Source organism: Pan troglodytes, chromosome 11, assembly GCF_028858775.2.
Source record: "Pan troglodytes isolate AG18354 chromosome 11, NHGRI_mPanTro3-v2.0_pri, whole genome shotgun sequence".
NCBI classification, from domain to species: domain Eukaryota; kingdom Metazoa; phylum Chordata; class Mammalia; order Primates; family Hominidae; genus Pan; species Pan troglodytes.
The window spans coordinates 66,512,466-66,533,477 of NC_072409.2; the positions used below are offsets into that span (position 1 = coordinate 66,512,466).

The 21,012-nt window shown below is 38.9% G+C and overlaps 1 protein-coding gene across 8 annotated transcripts in view; it reads left to right on the forward strand.

The window, feature by feature from the left end:
* Nucleotides 1-21,012, forward strand: part of PCSK5 (proprotein convertase subtilisin/kexin type 5) — a 465,695-nt gene that overhangs the window by 126,731 nt on the left and 317,952 nt on the right. For all 8 annotated transcript variants that reach the window (XR_010148685.1, XR_010148686.1, XM_016960969.4 and 5 more), the window contains exons 4-5: nt 5,858-6,001; nt 9,078-9,154. Coding sequence is in view for 6 of the 8 variants with exons in the window: in XM_016960969.4 (XP_016816458.3) it covers nt 5,858-6,001; nt 9,078-9,154 (221 nt within the window). In the remaining 2 variants the exon portion in view is untranslated. The remainder of the gene's footprint in view (nt 1-5,857; nt 6,002-9,077; nt 9,155-21,012) is intronic.

Consider the following 21,012-nt stretch of genomic DNA (forward strand, 5'->3'; position numbering starts at 1 on the left):
CAATTTTGGAGGCACCGAATCTCTACTTCATATACCTCAAAAAGAACCCATCAACTTACGGCCTTCCTCACACGTGTCAAATGTTCATTTTTAAAAGGTAATCTTGAGAGGGAAAGGTTAAAGAAGGTCTCCTCGAAAAAAAAAAAATGTGTGAGGGAGTGAAACTATTGTCTGAAACTGCAAAGGGGAGAACGGAGCCTCCGGTAGTTCCCAAGTACTGAGAAGCAGATTTCAGATCCCTTGGAAGGCATGACTTAATCAGAAATGGAGCAGGACTAACCATAGTGGGCTATTTCCAGTGGTACCCTGGATCCACCTTCTGTAAGTCATGAACACTGATTGTTACACATTTAGAAATTTTGCAGTTGTGGTAGTTTAAAACTAGCCATGATGTGAGTATTTACACTGTGGAAATTGGGAAACACTAACACATAAGGGCTGTTTTTTAAAGCAGGGGTCCCCAAGCCCCGGGCTGCGGACCAGTGTTGATCGCGGCCTGTTAGGAACCGGGCTGCACAGCAGGACATGAGTGGCAGGTGAGCATTACCGCCTGAGCTCCGCCTCCTGTCGAATCAGCAGCGCCTTTAGATTCTCAGAGGAGCGCCAACCCTATTGCGAACTGCGCATGCGAGGGATCTAGGTTGCGCGCTTCTTATGAGAATCTAAGGCAATGCCCAGTGATCTGAGGTGGGTTCATCCTGAAACCACCCCACATCCGTGGAAAAATTGTCTTCCACAAAACCAGTTCCTGGTGTCAAAAAGGTTGGGGACCGCTATTCTAAAGAACTGATTTACCAGCACTTTATTGCCTATTTAATAAGGAAGTGAACTTCCTGTTGCTGAAAATTTTCAAATATAAACTTGGTGTTTCTAGAAAGATGTGATGCAATAAATGGAATAAGGAAAAATTAGGTCTCTAAGGTCTTAAACAACTGTATTCCACTTTATCACTTGAATGTACTCATCAAAGTGCTAAGGCCAGAGTGATTTCTGTTATTTGAGTTTCTTTACTGGAACCTTTCTCCGACATCTGTGCCTTATCTACTCCTTATCTACCCTCATCTGAATTTGCTTGTTTTTGGCCCTGCTCTAAGCCCTTTCTGTTTTAGTTTTAACACAAGAGTTACATAGTCGAATGCTGTGGTGTCAGACTGCTTGGTTTGAATCCTAATTTCACATTGGCCAGCTGTTTGAATTCTGGAAGGTTACCTAGGCTGATTAAGTCTCATTTTCTTTATCTGTTAAAAGCAAATGACAAAAGTACCTCTTGCAAATGGTTCTTGTAAATTTTAAATGATGGTAATCCAGATAAAGTGATTAGTAAAATGCTTGGCCATGGTAAGGACCTAGTAAACGGTAGTTATATTTTCACTTAAGGGATATCAATTCTTTTTTTTTTTTTTTAACTTCCAACAACTCCTGAACTCCAAATTTTACAAAGAATTTCGATCATATGTACCCTTTACCTAGTTGATTAGATGTATGTTTTCATTTCTCTGTAAAGCAGGTTTTTGTATATTTAATTTTATTTTCTTGTTAATGTTGTATAGTCGGAGATGAAGTCTTATAAGCCACTCGATCAATAATAATGAACAACAGATGTTTTCATTGTTAGCAGATTATTGACAGCATTTAAATTGGCAGTTCATTGGAGACCCTCAGAACTTAGAGAAATTTTAAAAATATAATACCATAAGCCCTCCCACCCATAAACCCTGCCAGCACCTCCCACCTCAGTCTTAAAATAATGATGATGAGAACATAATGAAGGTTTTTATTTGGGGTATAAACTGTCTTTCATTGAGCTGTGAGATGTTTATGAAGACCCAAGAGAAGTGGACACACCCAGAGTGGTTTATAAGCAGAATAGCTCATAACCCTGGTATGGAAAAGGCCATTTCTCGAACTCACAGGACAATGTCTTTAAAATTTCATTCCTGAAAAAGTACAAGCTGATATGGATAAGAAAGTGGACACCTTGTGATAATGGTTGTTTCTTAAGGATATTTTCCATTTTATGTGTCCAGTGTCATTTCTAAATACCTAATAGACCATCACTGAAGTACAGTGCATTATTCAGAACTGAAAATACCTACATTTACTATAAATATTTATCTTGCGTATACTGTGCACATATGTGGTTTTCAATAGCTTCAAATATGCTGGAAATTTCTGACCGGCCCCTTTGGTGAACACCAGGCTGTAGGCTGCATGTGTGGTAACACAATTCTAGACACTCTTCTTTAGTTCCAGCTCTGGCAGAGACCTTCTCACCATGGTTGATGATGTATGAGGGAATCATGGCTAATATGTGTTCCGTTTGCCTCTGGGTGCTGCTGTAACATAGATTCCTGGCAAGTAAATAGGGCCTAGTTTAAAGACCATTTCAACTAGGCGGTTAAGGAAATGAACTCATTTTCATCTCTGGTCAGTGTTGGGTGACATCAGTATTTCCCATAGCCTTTGGTCTCTGGATTCTTGAGGTATAGGAAACAACTACATTAGAAACATATTTGGAAGCCTGGGCCACTTGAAATGCATTAAAAGTCGAAGATCCACATTCAGGATTCAGGGTTCTGATTTAAATGCCCTCTCACCTTATTACTCACATTTGCAAAAGACACCCTAGGCTTTAACATTCCTTTTTGTCATCTGTATTTTGGTGGCTTGCTATATTAGATTATCCGTATGAAAGCATCAGTTGGATATTTCTTCTTTTTCACCTCCTACCATGGTGATGTATATAAAGAAAACAAGCAAAAAGGTGGTACAAGAATATTTAATGGTAAAGTCAGATTCAACAGAAGCAGAGGTGGAAGAAAGGAACCTAGTTGCTTCACTTTTAACACACGTTTTCCGTAGACGGCTGGTTTTCTTCAATTTTCGTAATTACAATTTCAGGCAGCATCCCTCCACTCCAGGCCGGTTATCCCATTTGTGGGTTACCCATTTCCTGTGCATTTCCTTCCTCCGGCCCACCTCTTGGCCACATTAACATGACTTCATGTCACAATCGATACCGCAGGTGGCCACGGCAGGTTTTGAAAGGAGAATGGAATAAAAACCTGTCAAGGTTGCTTTGTGTTAAATTAAAATATGTGGTGAGGAGAGGCCCAAAAACTCTTGGCCAGAATGAGGCTTCTGAAAAACGGAGGCATTTCAGAAATCTACACTATTTTTTTAATCAATCTTTGTTAACCAAGTGTTTGCTGGCAGTGTGTCTTGGAAGAAGTCAGAGCAGTACACATAGTGGAAATAAAGTTGAGAATATGCCCCCATTTTTGGGATATAATTAGCCAATATTTTTGAAATCCTAGGTCAGACTTAGTTTATTGCTTGGTCTTCTAAGGGCTTACAGTCAGGGAGACAAAATTCACACCCAAGATTCAACAGTCAACAACAGTTTGGCAGAATTCACTGGGTCGGTGCTGGATTGCATAGAACAGAGAGAGAGAGGGAGAGACACAGAGAGAGAGAGAAAGTGTGTGTGTGGGTGTGGGTTGGGGGGGTGTATTTCTAAGTTCAGAGAAGAGAAAAAGACAAGTAGGCTGAAAAAGGCTATGTGTTAAGAGGTAGGTCCAGAGCTGGGCCCCGAAAACTGAAGGCACGAGGGAGAGAGAATTCGGGTTAGTAGAGTAGAATAGCAGAGAGTGTGTGTTCAGGGCCTCAAGTGCCAGAAAGAAGTCAGGAAGATGGGGGAAAGATACAAATGTTCATAAAAATGTAGAAGCCCCTGTTCTCTAGGAAATCAATGTTGTCTGTCATAAAAACATGGGTGCACCCTTTCTTAGAATGAATCTTTGAAACTACTCAAATGTATTTATAACACTCAACAAAAGGCAGTCTCATTTGGGGAATAAATTAATTAACAAATTTATTTCGGAGGCATTGGAAGCACCTGTAAGGGATGAGGTTTGGAAAGGAGCTTCTGCTTAGGATGTAGTTGGAATAAAAGCCGAGTTGTGGCCTACAACACCCTGAATGATCTGACCATGCCTCCGCTTCTAACTTTCTGCCTTCTGTGCCATTCTCTCCCTGTTCTCTAAGCTCCAACAATACCCATCCTACCCATCCTCTTTCTCTTTCTTTGATACACTGAACTCTTTCCTGCCTTACCATCTTTGCATTTGCTGTGTCCTCTACCAGGACACTTGTCCCTAGGCTCTTGGGCAGACCAACTCCTTCTCACATTTCACGTTTGCAGAGACTGGAGTCTTTTTTCTGACCATCTCATCTAAAGTGGTGTACTCAGATCCCTCAGCATTCACCATCATATCACAGTGTTTAAAACACAAAGAGCCTTTAAAACACAGGGAGCTCTCTGAATGGTCTTGTTTATTTGGTGGCTTATCTTCTGTGTCTCGCCTTTAGGACAGGGATCTCATCTGCCTTGCGCACAGCCATACCCTAGCATATAAATTCAAGCCAGGTAACTGAGGAACATATACTTTATAATTTCTTAATTATAGTAGGTACTCAATGACGTGTGTGTTAAGTGAATCCATGGCAGTGAAGTCTCCATTGTATTTAGAGCATATTATGCTTCTATTCTCTTCCATTCCCGATATGCTGAACTATTTGTTACAAAGCAGGAAGAAAGTAGTGAATAGGGAAAGACCTGGGGTGGCTCGTGTTACTATGGAATTATGTAGTAGCACAGCTCTCCTCTTTTGTTCCTCTCCCGAGTCTTAAGAACCTGGAAAACAACATCACACAGAGGGATATTTCAAAGAGTCGGACTTTAAAGGAACAATTGTGTGGGTTAGATGAATGCTAGTAAATTATGTCAGGAAAAGCTGCTGCCTTAATTTGTTTTTCAATATGTTTGTATGTTGTAGCCATTGCAGAATGAAATTACTATATATAATGAGCTCAGGTTCCATGTTTTACAGCCTTCCCCTAGAAGCCTTCACACACATTGTCCTGTGTAGGGCACCTTTCTGGACTTGGCACTGTTCTTCTTTTCCTTCTCAAAAAAATAGTGCTGGATGAATTTGTCTACTGGCTACAAATTATGGTACAATAGCCATTGTTAATTTAGTGAAAGAAGTGTGGAGAACCTGTTATTTTTTTCTCGCCCATGGGTTTTTCATAGGAGCACACATCTGGCTGCTGTACAGAGAAGCTGCCTGAGTGGTTCGATTTGTAGCTGGATGGGCTTCTAGGCGCGTGGTTGAGAAATTATAAAGTATATTTTCTTCAGTGACATGGTTTGGATTTATAAATGAGATGCTATGATGCCTATTTGTATGTCATTAAAACATGTTAACAATAAAATGATACATCCATTTTTCTGCTGTTGAGATACACTTTATTTAGTTTATGCTTTTCCAAAAGACTTACGGTATCAGAACAGGTCAGAGCTGGTGGCGGAGAGATTTCTGTTTCACTTGCTTTTCCCACATCTTTCCTTCCTGTCTTCCCTTGTTCATGCTGGAGATCTGTGTTTTTACACTAGTAGACAATGTGCCAAATTGCTGCCAATTTAATGCATTATCTTAAGAAGTAGAGCCAGGCACAGTGGCTCACACTTGTAATCCCAGCACTTTGGGAGGCTGAGGTGGGAGGATCACTTGAGTCTGGGAGTTCAAGACCAGCCTGGGCAACAAAGCAAGACCTTGTTTCTGCAAAAAATTTAAAAGCTGGGCATGGTGGTGTGCCTTTGTAGTCTCAGCTACTCAGGAGGCTGAGGGAGAAGGAACCCATAAGCCCAGGAGTTTGAGGTTACAGTAAGCTCATCACACTACTACACTCCAGCCTGGGCAGCAGAGAAAAAAAAAAAACGAAAGAAAGAAATAGGTAATTCTTCCATTTCCTCACTATTTAGTAATCTTGCAGCATGCTCTTCTTCTTTCAGCACTGCAGTGACAATACACATCCCTGCCAGTCTGACATGAATATTGAAGGAGCCTGGAAGAGAGGCTACACGGGAAAGAACATTGTGGTCACTATCCTGGATGACGGAATTGAGAGAACCCATCCAGATCTGATGCAAAACTACGTGAGTGTATGCTGTGGTTAGAAGGTCTTTCCTTCTGGGAAACAGAGAAACTCATGTTAGGATTATCAATAAGGTGGATAGCTACTGAAAAATGTAGCAACATACAATAGGGTATTGTGTTTTGCTTCTCTCTGGTAAAAGATGAGAATTCTTTGAATACAGGAAGCATGAGATAACCCTTTCGACTTTCCAGTGCCTTTGATGTTCTGACTTACAAAAAGAAAGCAATAAGGTAGCAGAAACTCCACCACCACACCATCTGCTACCAGCAACATTCGCTGTTCTCAACAATTTATCCAACCAGCCAGGCAATACTCTTTGTTTCTTTTATGGAGAAAAATGTACTTCGAACTTTTCTCCGGTTATCTGCTGGTCTTTTTCTCTCTCTGCCTCTTCTTTTTTTTAAAGGACAGTAATGATCAGCCTCCCAGTAGTCTGTAGGAATCAATTCCTTTCTTAAGAAGAAACCACAAATTCATTTAGTTCTCATTTGAACAGAACAGTTGAGTTGCTGCATCTAAGTGCACTCAGATAAACTGTCTCTTTACAGAATAGAATTTTAAAGCTAAAAAGGAACTTCAGGTTAGTCTCCTCCTTTGATAGGAGAATAAACTGTAGCCTGAAGACTGAAGTGAGTTATCCATGGTCAGATAGAAGAATAGAAACTATGGCTGCCTGTGCCCCAGCAGAGATGTCTTTCTTGTCACACACGAAGAGGGTTTTACAGCATGCTGCTCTTCCCCACTGCATACCAATGTATTTGACTAAATACAAATAGCATTCATGTAATTGTGAGTGCCGTCTTTTATGTTTTTCATTTTCTCCTCTTGAGAAAAAAATTCTCCAGAATTATCTGTGCAATTAGCATGATTGGTGCCCTCTCGGTTCTTCTTTATGTTGGACCTGGTGGGTAAGAGAGAAAGCACGTTGGGTAACATGTCAAAGACTTGGGTTCCCTCCAGTCTGGATTTGTTTAATCACTTTTAAAGGTAAACAAGCAAATCCAACTTTGGTTTTGGAGATACTGTTTCTTCATATTGAAATCTTGGCATAGGAAAACTTTATCATTTTGGTTGGACCTCTGTTTCGGGCCTCTTTTTCCTTATCAGTAAAATTAGTAAGATACATTAGATACACTCTGAAGCCTCCGTGCTCCAAAGGACACTTAGCAGGTCTGCAGAGCCTCTTTTGCACAAGAAGCAGGAACTTAAACCACCTGTATATACAATGTATATTTTACTTGATTTCCCGAAACATTTCAGGCTCTATGTACTAAAAGTTATTTTCAGAAAGAGGAGCCTTTGATAAAGACAGAAAATCAAGATAGTGTTTACTTTCACGAACATTGAAATTAGGAATAATAATAAAGTATAAGAACATTCAGGCTAGGTGCAGTGGCTCACACCTGTAATTCTAGTGTTTTGGGAGGCTGAGGCAGGAGGATTGCTTGAGCTCAGTAGTTTGTGACCAGCCTGGAAAACAGCAAGACCTCATCTCTAATAAAAGTAAAAAAAATGAGGAGAGAGAGAGAGAGAGAGAGACCAAGCCACTCAACAGACCACCAGAACTGAAAGTAAGCCAAATTATACTCCAGAGAAGGGGTCTCAATAACACCACATTATTCCAGGCTAGAAGGAGGAAGCAGCCCATTTTTCATTTGATAGTAAGATGTTGAGTCACCATTTTACCCTGCATCTATATTCCTGTACTATTTATCTGCATATGTTTCTTATAGCCACCTAACATAAAGAGAAAGAAACTTCTGCCAAATTGTTGTAGTCACCCCATATCTTTGTGGTCTTAATCTCCTGTATTCCCTCTGAGACTTCTTTTCCCTCATACTCTTGTATCTTTCTTAGGAAATTTAACTGAAAAAGACATAGGGCAGAAACTATGCCCGTTTGAAGTAAGCATTCATTAAGTACTCAAATAACCAGAAGTGCTATAAAAATGTTCTACTATACTAAAATGAATGCCCCTCAGGAGTTCTAACCAAATTATGAAAAATAGCTCTAACTGAATTTTTAAAATACCAAAATAATTAATTTTAAAAATAGTAAAAAAAAAATAGCTGGGTGTGATGGCACCTGCCTGTAGTCTCACCTACTCAGGAGCTGAGGCAGGAAGATTGCTTGAGCATGGGAGATACAGGGTATAGTGAGCCAAGCCGTGATCACGCCACTGCCCTCCAGCCTGGGTGACAGAGGAAGACCCTGTTTCAATTAATCAGTCAATCAAAGAAAATTCAAAGCATGTTAAATTAGGCTGGCTACAGTGACATAAATTTGATCAATTGTAACAATCTAGTAATTTTTTTTCAGTAATGCAGATATTTTTCACAATCAGTTTTAAAAGCAAACAAGCAAATCCAACTTTGGTTTTGGAGATACTATTTCCTCATTTTGAAATCTTAGTGTAGGAAAACTGTTCATTATTTTGGTTAGTCCAAAAGCCACTGGTTATTAGTAGGATGTCTAAATTGTGGACTCCTTTATAGTAGATACAATACCTGAAACCAGATGAGGGTTGTCTAATAGCGGTCCCAAGATACCTGACATAATAAAGATCGGATATTGATTTTTAATTGGCTTGCCAATGATATGTGAATGATTTTTGTCTTCTGAAATCTATATTATGATAAGGAAGTTGCAAGCTTAAGAAATCAAGTAAGGAGTAGGGAGAGAGTCTATGGAGAATAAATCACTTTGTGCCTAGGTAGTCAAGGCATACCTCAGAGAAAAGGTAATAATGAGGATGTCTTTGAAAGATACACATTTCATGAATTGGGTCATTCTAGGTATGAGGGGGAAAAGTGCTGGCAAGAATGAACCAGGCACTTGTTTGGTCTGTGTAGAGTTCTTCTTCACCTTAAGGGGGAAAAATACAACACTAATTATCACTGAATGAGCACTGCCTCCCTAAGGCATCCTGACACCACTGAACCGTGAGGTGAGCGTATTAGTTAACCTAATTACTTTCTGGCAGAAATGTATTTAAAAATGCATGAGCCTGTGGGTCATTGGCTAATTAATGAATGTCCATTTCCTTTCCCTTGCTCTCTCTTCTGTGGCCATAGGATGCTCTGGCAAGTTGCGACGTGAATGGGAATGACTTGGACCCAATGCCTCGTTATGATGCAAGCAACGAGAACAAGTAAGGCCCAAGTGAGGGGTGGCTGGCATGTGGCTGGCAAGGAGCTTTGTTTTCTGCTCATACTGAGGGAAGTATTTTCTTCAAAATCCTTGATAACATATGATTCCTAATTTGCTCCAAGATTAACAAGTGTCTTTCCACTGAAGCCTCTGAGTAAGAAAAAAGGGGTGGTCCATATAGAAAGAATGGTTGCAGAGAGAGCCCTGGGGAATGGCTCAGCATTTCCAAATCTTGAGACTGGAACTAAGAGATGACCCCTCACGTGGTAATTGCCCTGTGAGCCATTTGTTTAGGGACAGGGGTGGTGAAGGGAGAGGCCAAGCAAAGTACCTCCCAAAAGAATTATTTTGTTCTGTTAAATTCAACACATGATTGAATACTGCATTTGAGGTCCCTACCTGAGCATTTCTTTACTCCTCCTTCGCTCCTCTCTCCTCTGTAGTTATTGTGTTTTTCACTAATATACCTGAAATACCTAGAAGGATTATTGCCAACTGAAGAAGGCATTACCTTTCTTATTCCCTGCTCCCCGCCCAGGCAAGAGGCACAGAAACCCGGTTAACCACAATTATGCTTTCCGTTTACTACTGTGGTTTTTAGTGAATGCAAATCAACATTCACATCCATTTGATAACAGAATATTTTAACATTCCTCAGGCAAGTAAGAGAGAATGGGTTTTCTTGCTTACATAATGACCCAGATTCCTTACAATATTAGTAGATATTTCTAATCTCTAAATCACAGTAATTTTTTTCCCTTTTACTATGACGCTCCTCAGGATAATGCTGTAATTTAGATACTTTCATTTGAATTTTTATTTACATGTTTTATTTACATAACATGCACTGAAGTTGCAAAGAGAACTGTTTAACCCATTTATTTTGTAATTTCTAATCTGCTTTTTTCTTTAGGGAAAAATTTCTCAACTAGGTTTATTTGATTAAGTCAGTAAGTTTAGATAAAACCATATGACCTAGAAAACTGTCACTGTACCTATGTGGTTTTTCTTTACTGTCTACAAAGAAAGCTTAACAAAATAACTGTAGAAACATGCTGTTGGTTGACATGAACAACCAAGTAAATCTTCTCGATCAGATTCAGTGGTGAAAGCATTAATACACAAATTGCTATAGGTAGAATTTTCCAGAACTTCCAAGCAAAAAGAGAGACCTACATTAAACTGGATAGTTTTCTTTCAGACTTACTGTAACTGCCCAGTGGGTTCACCTTGCCTGCTGCCTAGACAGAGCCATTTTACCAAGACAGGGGAATTGCAATGGAGAAAGAGTAATTCACACAGATCTGCCTGTGCTGGAGACCAGAGTTTTATTATTACTCAAATCAGCTTCCCCAAGCATATGGAGATCAGAGTTTTTAAAGATAATTTGGTGGGTAGCGGCTTAGGAAGTAGGGAGTGCTGATTGGTCAGGCTGGAGATGGAATCATAGGGGGCTGACGTGAGGTTTTCTTGCCATCTTCTGTTCCTGGGTGGGATGGCAGAAATGGTTGAGCCAGATTACCGGTCTGGGTGGTGTCAGCTGATCCGTTGAGTGCAGGTTCTGCAAAATACCTCAAGCACTGATCTTAGGTTTTACAGCAGGAGCTGTAACCCTGTTATCCCCAGGAGCAATTTGGGGAGTTCACACACTCGGAGCCAGAGGCTGCATGACCCCTAAACTGTAATTTCTAATCTTATAGCTAATTGTTAGTCCTGCAAAGGCAGACTGGTCCCCAGCCAAGAAGGGAGTCTTTTCAGGAGAGGGCTATTATCAGTTTTGTTTCAGGGTTAAACCATGAACTGAATTTCTTCCCAAATTTAGTTTGGCCCACACCCAGGAATGAACAAGGACAGCTTAAAGGTTAGAAGCAAGATGGAGGAGTCGGTTGGGTCTGATCTCTTTCAGTGTCATAATTTTCTCAGTTATAATTTTTGCAAAGGTGATTCTAGTCCCTCCCTTTGGGTTTCATAACACCTTATTCTTAAAGTGTGGCCTATGAAGATGGGAAAAGGCTGTCGATCACTCTGGCTTCTTCCTGCTGATGGGGGCAGGTGGGGTAGATGTTGACCCCAAGGTGAGAGGAGCTGAACCGCTTTGCTGCTGTCTGAGCTGTCTGACCGTAGTTAACGCAGGCCAGGCTGGGGTTCCGAGGCTTTCATGACAAAGATGTTAGTATTCTCATCTATAGTTTTAATATAGCGTTTAAGCAGACAGTGTACTATAAGGTAAATAATGAGTTTTAGGATAAGGAGTGCAATTCCCAGTTTTAAAAGTAAAGATTTGAAAGCATTAGTTTGGGGACTTACAGTCCACCAAAAATTTAGGATTTAGTTTAAATGGAAGAAAAATAAAAATAAAAACTCAAAAACAACTAACAACCGGTGTACTATAGTTTTTGGAACATAATTTTTCTTTTTCCAGTACTTATTTTTATTAAAACAATTCATGATAGGACTGATTTGTTTGCCAATAAACTTTAGTTTTATTGTACTTGACCTGATTATTTGCTTAAGGTGCAGCAAGAATAATTATTTTTTACGTAGGCTTTTAAAATTGGCTTTGATGGAACTGCGTTCCATAAGGAATCTCAGATAAGACTTTTTTAAAGCCAAGCCCAGCCATGGGTTTGTACCCTCCAATACCTATGAGTTGGGTAAATTTCTCTCCTCTTGAGGTCCCAAGGTAACTTGGGGCTCCTAGGCCTGTGAGAAAGTGACATTCTTCACTTACCACAGGTCAGGAACCCTGTAGAGGAGCTATGTAGGCAAGGTTTGAGGCAAGTTTTCTTAAGGGGCTATTATTGACTTTACAAGTCAAGTTTGATTGCTTAAAGGAAAGCATGCCATTCCAGTCAAAGCCTTGGTAAAATAACCAGTTTCTTCAACTGTGTCCTGTTCAAAAGAAAACATTCTTATTGCACTTACGCAAACAATTATATTGCCATAAGTTAAGAATACTCAAAAAAAGTTTCTAAATTCTGGAGAAATTAGGCAGAGAGAAATATGCTCTAAATTTTATTCACAGGAGTATACTTTATTCAATTGTTAAAAGCTGGAAATAGCTCAAAAGAAGTGTTTTTCTCTCTGAAAAACAAAAAGGATCAGCAACACTTTAAGCAAAAAAAAATAAAATCTAAAAAGTTTACTTCAGTTTTCTGTTAGTTCAGTCCATTTAGTTAACTCCTGTTCTGCTGGATATTCATAAACATTTTAGCTCTCCATGAGAGTCCTGAAAGTTTTTTTTCCGTTTATTCTGATGTCATAATCTCCAAAGTTATCAGAAACTTGCATTCAAGAGCACCTGTTAAAGTTTTACAGCTGATTATAAAACCATCTTCTAAAGAGGACCAAATCAAGATAACAATTATCTATGGATGACAAAAATATCTTAGGGAAGCCACAGTCAAAGACACAATTGACAAGGAAATTTGTTACCTCTGTGACACACAATAATCCAACATAACAATTATAATTATTACTGGTGACACGTATTGAGACATATCAGAATTATAGGAATCTTATACAATTTTATAACACATACTAATAACAAATTTATATGAGTATAACCAAAAGAAAGTTAAAACCCTTTTTGTATTTAACAGTGTTTCCTGCATGATTTTAATACATTAAATAAGCCAAATATGTTTTGTAGTCTGTATTATAATACAGACTATATGTAAAGGCAATTCTTTGAATATTGGCGTTGATGGCTTTTTATAGACTATCCTTTTAAAACTGTTTTTTTTTTCTTAAGGATTTCTTTTAAACTTGGCCACTTCCCAAGACCCTTGTTCAAGAAGAATCACGACAGTCGTGCTCATCTGGGGTATTCTAGGGTGTCCTGCTTTGACCCATCCTAAGCACTGGCCATGGTTCATTGAGTGCAGTGGGGGATTGATTGTTGGAGGACACAGACATTGTACCCAATGTGTGCTTAGGTTTGCCATCCTGACAGTGAAATATGGAATTTTCACAGGTATAACACCAGCACTCCCTACCTCTGTTTTATGGAAGTCAGCAGTGCCCTGAGGGTATCGATGTACCTTTAGCTCCTCTCAGTAGTTCTGCCTGATTTTTTTTCTCAGCTGACCAAGAGCATGTAGTCAGGCATTTAGGATTAAAATGCCCTCTTTGCTCATTAGACTGTAATAATGGATATGATCAGTGGATCTATCTTTAAGCATGAATCCACAGATAGATAACTCTGTTTGGATAGTGGCCACCTAGAGTTAGGAAATGAGTAGCTTTGTAGTTTAGAGGAGTTGACTTTTAGCCTTGGCTCTCCTTGATTATCTTTATGGTCTTTTGAGCTAACGACTGAGCTTTCAGTACTTTCTAAAAAGTCTCTAGAATGGGCATAATAATACTTCCCTCTAGGCTGGGCACAGTGACTCACACCTGTATCCCAGTACTTTGGGAGGCCAAGTCAGGAGGATCACTTGAGTCCAGGAGATTGAGACCAGCCTGGGAAACATAGGGAGACCCTGTTTCTACTAAATACATAAATAAATAGCCACGTGTGGTGGCATGCACCTGTGGTCCCAGATACTTGGGAGGCTGAGATAGAAGGATTGCTTTAGCCTAGGAGGTCAAGGTTGCAGTGAGCCAAGATTGTGCCACTGCACTCCAGCCTGGGCGACAGAGTGAGACCCTGTCTCAAAAAATAATAATAATAAAATACCTCTAAAGATTATCAATAAAATGTGTAAAACACCAAGCTTACTACATAATAGATGCTACATAATTACAGTTGTTATTATTGTAATTGTATGTTCTATTCATATATCTAATTCTTGATAAATAACTAGTTAAAAATTACAGTTATCTCAAAATATGTGTGCCTATGAACACTTCAAATTTAAATTAAGACTTAGGGTTTATTTCTGGCGTTAGAAGTTGAGATAGGTTTGTCTGCTTCCTTGGGGCTGGGAGCTGTGACTCTTTTCCGTCTACAGTAAATCTGCTTTTCTTTAATTCCATTTTCCCATCTTCCTTAGTAGAGCATGAGTCCTTGAATTTGATATAAAATAGTGAAGGTGAGGAATTTGTAGTTATCATCAGAATAAGGAAGTTGAGGCATGTGCTATGCAAATGCCTCCTCACTGAACAATCAGACCAGTAGGCTTCAGAACATATTTGGAATTATGTCATACTTGCCTGCGTTTGTTTATTCATTCAAGCAGTATTCATTAAGACGCTGCTTGGCGAGTGGCTCTGTGCTAAATACCTGGGGAATCAATGATGAAATAATATAGATTATTAATGGGCTGAATTGGGAGAAAATTTAGTAAGAAACTCTAATGCCTGAAGGGTTTTTAGTACTACCAGAGGATCTAGCCTCAAAACTATGCAAATCATCTCTTAGACTTGTATGATTACATTTCTAGTGCCAAGGCTTTGGAGTGAAGGAAATCACCTCTGAAGTACAAAAGTTATAAAAATCCCTTTCTCGTCACTTTTGCAAGTTCCCAAATGGTGGTATGTCAGACTTAAATAACTGATGCTAAAGAAATAGCGTGATTAGAGGAGATCATAAAAACCCATCCTTCGATTCAGCTTTGCCTCCATTCATATTAGCTTGCCAAATAAAGCTGACTGCATTGTTCTAGGCTTAAAATAGAAAATGCCTCCCTGCAAATGAAACAGTCTGCTGGCATTTCATACTACTACTCCTATTTCCAATAAAATGAATTATTGATGTCTGAGTTATATCAGCCCCTCCCTAGGTTACTTCCTTTTACAAGTTCTCTGCTTAAAAGTCATAGCAACATTTAGCAGGAGTTGAAACCACAGCATTATATTTTGAACGAGCGGTATGTGGGCCCAGAGTCTAATTCCTTTTCAAAATAAACCAACCTCTGGGTTAAAGACTTATTTTCTAAAAGGAATAGATTTTTCATGTTGTTTCTTATCTCTGATTCAAGGAAGCTTTAACCAGGGTGAATGGAAGTGAATTTCTTCTAGTTCTTTAGTTTCTTTTCACACATCATTTCTGGTTTTACGAATGTTGCCATGTTGCAGAAACCAAATTGTGTCCTTTCCCATTTCTGTAGACAAGGACTGTTGTGAGGAGATAGTGTTCCAAAGCAACCAATAGATATAGTCGGCATTTTCCACATATAGGGGAAATATGTTAACTTATTATAATAGTACTAGAGGAAAAAAACACACTATAAGTCTGTGGCCTTAACACGTACAAACATTTTTTCTTTGTACCAAGGATTTGGCCAAATATGTTAAGATAAAGTTTTCCTATAGCTTAGTAGGTTAGATAAAACTTAACAAAGAAAATGAGGGTCAGTATCAGAGGCTGATTTGATTTTCAAATATTTTCAAATTTTTTTCTCTAATACTTTTGCAAAATAACATCTACAGTATACTACATAGTAGATACTTGATCAATGATTATCAAATGAATTTACATAACATAGACTACAAGTGTACATTACTAGAGGCTTAATGTATACCAAACATGCAATTGTGGAAAAAAAAAATCTGACACTTTCCATATACAGCTGTCTTAGTTCAGGCTGCTATAACAAAATAACTTAGACTGGGTAATTTATAAGTACTAGAAATGTAATGCTCAGTTCTGAAACCTGGGATCGAGGCACCAGCCATTTTGTTGTCTGCTGGGGGCTCGTTCCTCATGAGATGGTGCCTTCTTGCTGTGTCCTCACGTGGTAGAAGGGACAAACAAGCCCCTCAGGCCTCTTTAAAAGGGCACTAATCCCATTCACTAGGGCTCCACCTTCACAACCTAGTCACCACCACCCAAAGCCCCACCTCTTAACACCAACATGTTAGGGATTAAAGTTTAACACATGAATTTTGGAGGGACACAAACATTCAGATCATAGTAACAGCCGTAGATTTTATATTCATGAAAGAACCTACAACAAATATTTTAGAAAATTCATTTCTATACATACAGGTTCATGATGCATTACACTGAAGTAAGTAACATCTTTGATCATTGTGTAGGTTCTGGGAAGTAGCCTCCCACAGAAAATTGCGGTGTAATAGGAAAAGGCTTCTTTCACCCCAGAAGCCAGCCATCCCTTCCCCTTCATCTCAACAACTGTTAGTCAGCAAGTCCTGACAATTCATACCAATTAATTCCTCCTCTGTAGTAGCTCTCAAAAGCTTTAGACACAAACCCCCAGCCACCCACACTAGCCACTATGTTTATTCCCCTTCTCTTACCTATACCCTTGTTAAGAGTCTTATTAAATCGTTTCCTTGTTTCTGGTCTTCCCCTATCCTGCTGCCTGAGTGATATTTCTGAACCAAAATAAGAACATTAAAATCCTTTACTATCTTGACATATGTTAAAAATACAAGACTCTTCAGGACCCATTCCCTTCCTTATTATCGAGTCTATTCTACTCTATGTATCCCCTCCTCCTTCTTCCTCTTCTTCCTCCTCCTCCATTCGTCAGGATTTGTGTCATTCCTCTAATGTGCTCCAACTGTTCACCCTTCCACCATCTACACTTGGAGAATTCCTCCTTCACCTCCCATGCATGTCACTTTCTAGTGATGCCTTCTCTCATCCCGCATGGTATGAGCTGGTTATCCCTCCAATCAGTTTCACAGCACCTGTGAACTTATTAATTCTTTTATAAAACTTTTTAAAAATCCTAGATGGGGTCACATTTGCCAGAGTAGGAAATAGAAAGGCAAGAACATATACTAAGTTGATTTTCAGTTTAGTTCGGTATATAAAATATCCATTTGTTCTTTCTTAGAATAATTACAAGAGTACTGACCTTGATTGGTTCATCTAGATGAGTGAGCAAAATGTGTCTGAATTGAAGTTGCTGACCGATTAAATGGTGTTATATACAGTGGGCCTTAGTGCTAGATATCTTTTTTTCTGACCTTCCATTTCTGCTCTGTATCCCAGAAGGCTGACTTTGAGGGACTGCATTAATTGTCTGTCTTGCCCTCTGGCTTCCCATCGGGTTTGGGAAGTCAGTTGACTAAATTCAAGTCAATAAATTCAAGCCCCTTGAATAAATTATTCTCAGGTTATCTATTATAAAACAGCCCAGTGTTTCCTGATAGGCACTTGACTGACACAAGTATGTATGTTCTTTAGGCTGGTATCTTTGGTAGAATAAAAGGGAAAATGTTTAAATACCTCTGAGAATAAACTAAATTCATGGCAATTGTCTAAATACCTGTTTATTCTTTAATGAAAGCCAAGTAAATATAGAAAATGATTATCTAACCTCGAATTCCTATATACCTGTTACCTGCAGTGTAAATATTCATCTTTGTAAAACAATGCATTAATTATTCCCAGGCTCGTAATCATGATGATGCAGCCTTCAGAACTCCTTGTTTTTCTCTTTGCCAATTTTAGTACGTTCTTCTCTGGATTTGGGGACTTCAGTTTTGATAAAGGGTCTGATTGATGTTATAGGTTCAAATGAGGTATGAGTGTAATTTATGCTAACTCGGTGTATTATTGACATGAATAATTGATAGTTGCTTGAATTTAAATTTCTTATTTAAAAAACAGACTCACAAATTCCTGGGGCCTTTACAGCAGATGGAAATTGCAGTAAAGGAAACACATAAGTATCCTTTTTAAATAATGGATTAAGCCTTTAAACAGGTTTTCAAGACAGGTGTATTTAATTAGCTTTCTCTTTTAATCTTCCCTTCTAACCTTCTCTTGCATCCTTATATTTTCTTGTTTCCTTATGTGTAGAAATATGTAAGAGGTAGAGACTGAGGCCCTTGAGAGGTCAGCAATAGCAGTTTTTTGTTTATTTCATTACTAAACATTGGAGAAGACATCCAAGAACTTTCAAATCTCATCAGCCAGTGAACACTCAGGTTAGTTGCTGAACAAGGAGGGAAAAAAGGCCCTTATTTTATTTTTTTCACTCCCTGTACAGCTACCAGAAGGGCATGCTGAAAAAAATAAATAAAACCCCAAGCTTATAGATTATTCATTTTAACATTACCAAAATATTGTTTAGATATTTGTTACCCTACTATTCATATCATACAGCTTCTGAGTTAAAGAACTAAAGTTAGAATTTTGTTTTTGTAAGCTAAAGGAAAGGTTATAATTTTTGTATTCTAGCAATTTAGTTAATTACAATGCAAGCTTTCTATTCCAGTGTATTTAAGTATTTGTGTATGTGTATTTAATACCAATGATAGGTATGCATTTTAACTATAATCCTTAATAAAAGGTGAATAACACTGGGTCTGTAGGCTATTTAAATAAAAGTGGAAAGGAAGAAAATATGTCCTTTAGATTACAACACATTTGATTCTCATAAAATCGTTCACCAAAGAAGGCAGGGGGATAGAGTAAAAAATATTCTGCTTTTAGAGGAGACCTAGGTACCAGCCCCAGCCTTTTTATTGACTATATCTGTGACCTTGGAGAAGCATTCTTCTCAGAACCTTCCTCACCACATCAGTTTCTCCATGTTCCTGTTTCAATTAAACAACCAAAACACCTGCAAATGTCTGGGGTTGCTATGTGACTCTATTTGAGTGCAATGTAAACAACTGCTAATAAAATTAGTACATCTGCATGTTGTCTCATTTACTACTCACAACAACCCACATTCAGAGAGAAGTCTAGAGAGGGTAAATAATGTGCCTAATGTCACTGAATGGCAGAATCGGAATTTGAGCTTGTTTGTTCTCACATTGTCTGATTACCTGCATAACTAAATTAATCGGTGGTCAAGTAGATGAGTAGCTGAGAAATCAATTCTTGTGCGGAGCACAAGCTTCAGTAAGTTTACTATCAACAGAGAACTAGAATCACCAGAATTTACAGCATTGTGTTCAGTAAACACTTAATAACTTGGCTGTACCAAGTGCTGGTACTCAGGTCCCTGTTTCTCCAGAGAGAAGGGGTTGGTCTGCATAGTTTGCTAATACCATGTGTATGTGTAACTTTGAACAAGTAACAAAGATTATTTTTTACAGTAAATGATTATATAAATTTGACTCCACAGTGGTATTCATTTTGTGGAAGTAAATGAAGGCCACCCAAATGAGACAAGACACTGTTCAGAGCTTGGAATAGCAAGGAGTCAGCCACCATCGCTTGCAGAGACTCCAAAGCAGACACAAGACTGGGAAAGCTTTGTAGTGAGGGGAAAAAAGCCAAACAAAGGAAAGGGAAAACTTCACATTTGGTCTGTTGGAGAATGTCTCGGAGAAGCTGGAGCTTGGGTCTCTTTGTTCTCAAACAGTTCTACTTACATATATTGACAAGTTTGTTTGTTTGTTTTTTTAATTAAACTTGAATGAGTTCCAGCTGGTCATACTATAAACAAAAGGTTTTTGGAAACTATATAAAAGTACCACAGGTACAGATGTTGTTAATATTATTACAGGTGACAGTAAGTAAAGATAAGGTTTTAGTCTAATTCTCAGAGGGCAAGTGGTTAGTTTTCACATTTCTCTATTTGGAGATATGGATTCTTTGAGGTTGGAATCACATAAAGTAAAAGACACTTTTCCAATGTTTTTGCACTTAAGCGACAACCTTTGTGAGTCCCTCTGGAAATGTGGGCTGTGGAAGAAAGATACTCTGTAGGAGGAAAAGACTGAGCCAAAGAAGAGCCTGTGAAAATCAGAAACCTCCTCTTACCCTAAGGAGGGGATGGGATAGTGAGGATGTGTCGTACGTGGGGAATTGTGGTGAATTTTCTTGCCTATACAACACCTAAAATAGCTCCAAGGAATTGAGAAGAGCAGTAGAGTACCTGGAGAATCCCCGCCAATTCTCCTGCATCTCCTCCTTCTCCACTCTCAGGCGAAGCTGCCATCTCATGAATTTTAGAAAAGAGTGACCTTTGTTAAGAGTTTACCACTTCCTATTTTTAGATATCCACGCACCAGCTGCATGTAATTTGCGTATGCTAGTAAATGCATTTGAATTTGCATGAATTGCAGATAAAATCCCTTGTGGTGACATCCTGAGCTGAGATGAGCTGACTGCTAACATTTTTGTATGACCTTTTTGCTCTTGGTTGGTATTCCCTCCTTCTGAGGTTCATTCTCAAAGGATCACACCACCTCCCATGCCTGTCCCAATTACCATATATAGACTCTCATTTTCTCTCCAACCCTTCAGCCCCCACAAGTATCAGGTTGTCACATATCCTTTTCTTTTTCCACTATCCTGATACCTTGATCTTCCCATAGGCTCTAGTATTATGTTGTTATTCCGCAGAGAAAGAGGGACACGTTTGTCTCTAGCAGTTGCCTCGGTCTTGGGACCGGTTCATTTTAGTTTATGCTAGGTGATTTGATTTGAATTCACATTGGTCAGCAGTCTTAATTGTGACCTGTGTTGTTAATTTTATTGAATGTCATACTCTTTCATAAAATTTTTTATTTTTCCTAAAGAATGACAAATCCCTTTAATGTTTTCCAAAGGAGTGGGAAATAGGTGGTGTTATACTTGAAACAAAAACACTTGATTGTTTTCTTCTCTTATCTACCCATCTCGTGTATCACATAAGAAGTAATGGGATAGGTTGGGCAGTGGAGCATCCAAGGGGAACTGCAGCTGGAATTGAAGAGATCAAAGAGTTGGGATACTTGGCTTTGTTGAAATGTAATTCGTAAAGAGGGAAGGGAAATCCCCAAAGTCAGGAACAATCTTAGATGCAGCTCCATTGACAACCATGCATTCACTTTGTCACCCATACACTGAATGACACCATTCCTGGGACAGTAGGAGCCTCATCATTTTGACTGTTTTTTTTTCCAATGCGGAGATGCCATAGCAACTGGGGTTTAATTCTTCCATAGGTTGATTTTTATATCAAATTGTTCAACCCCCCTGCAGGGAGAAATACTAGT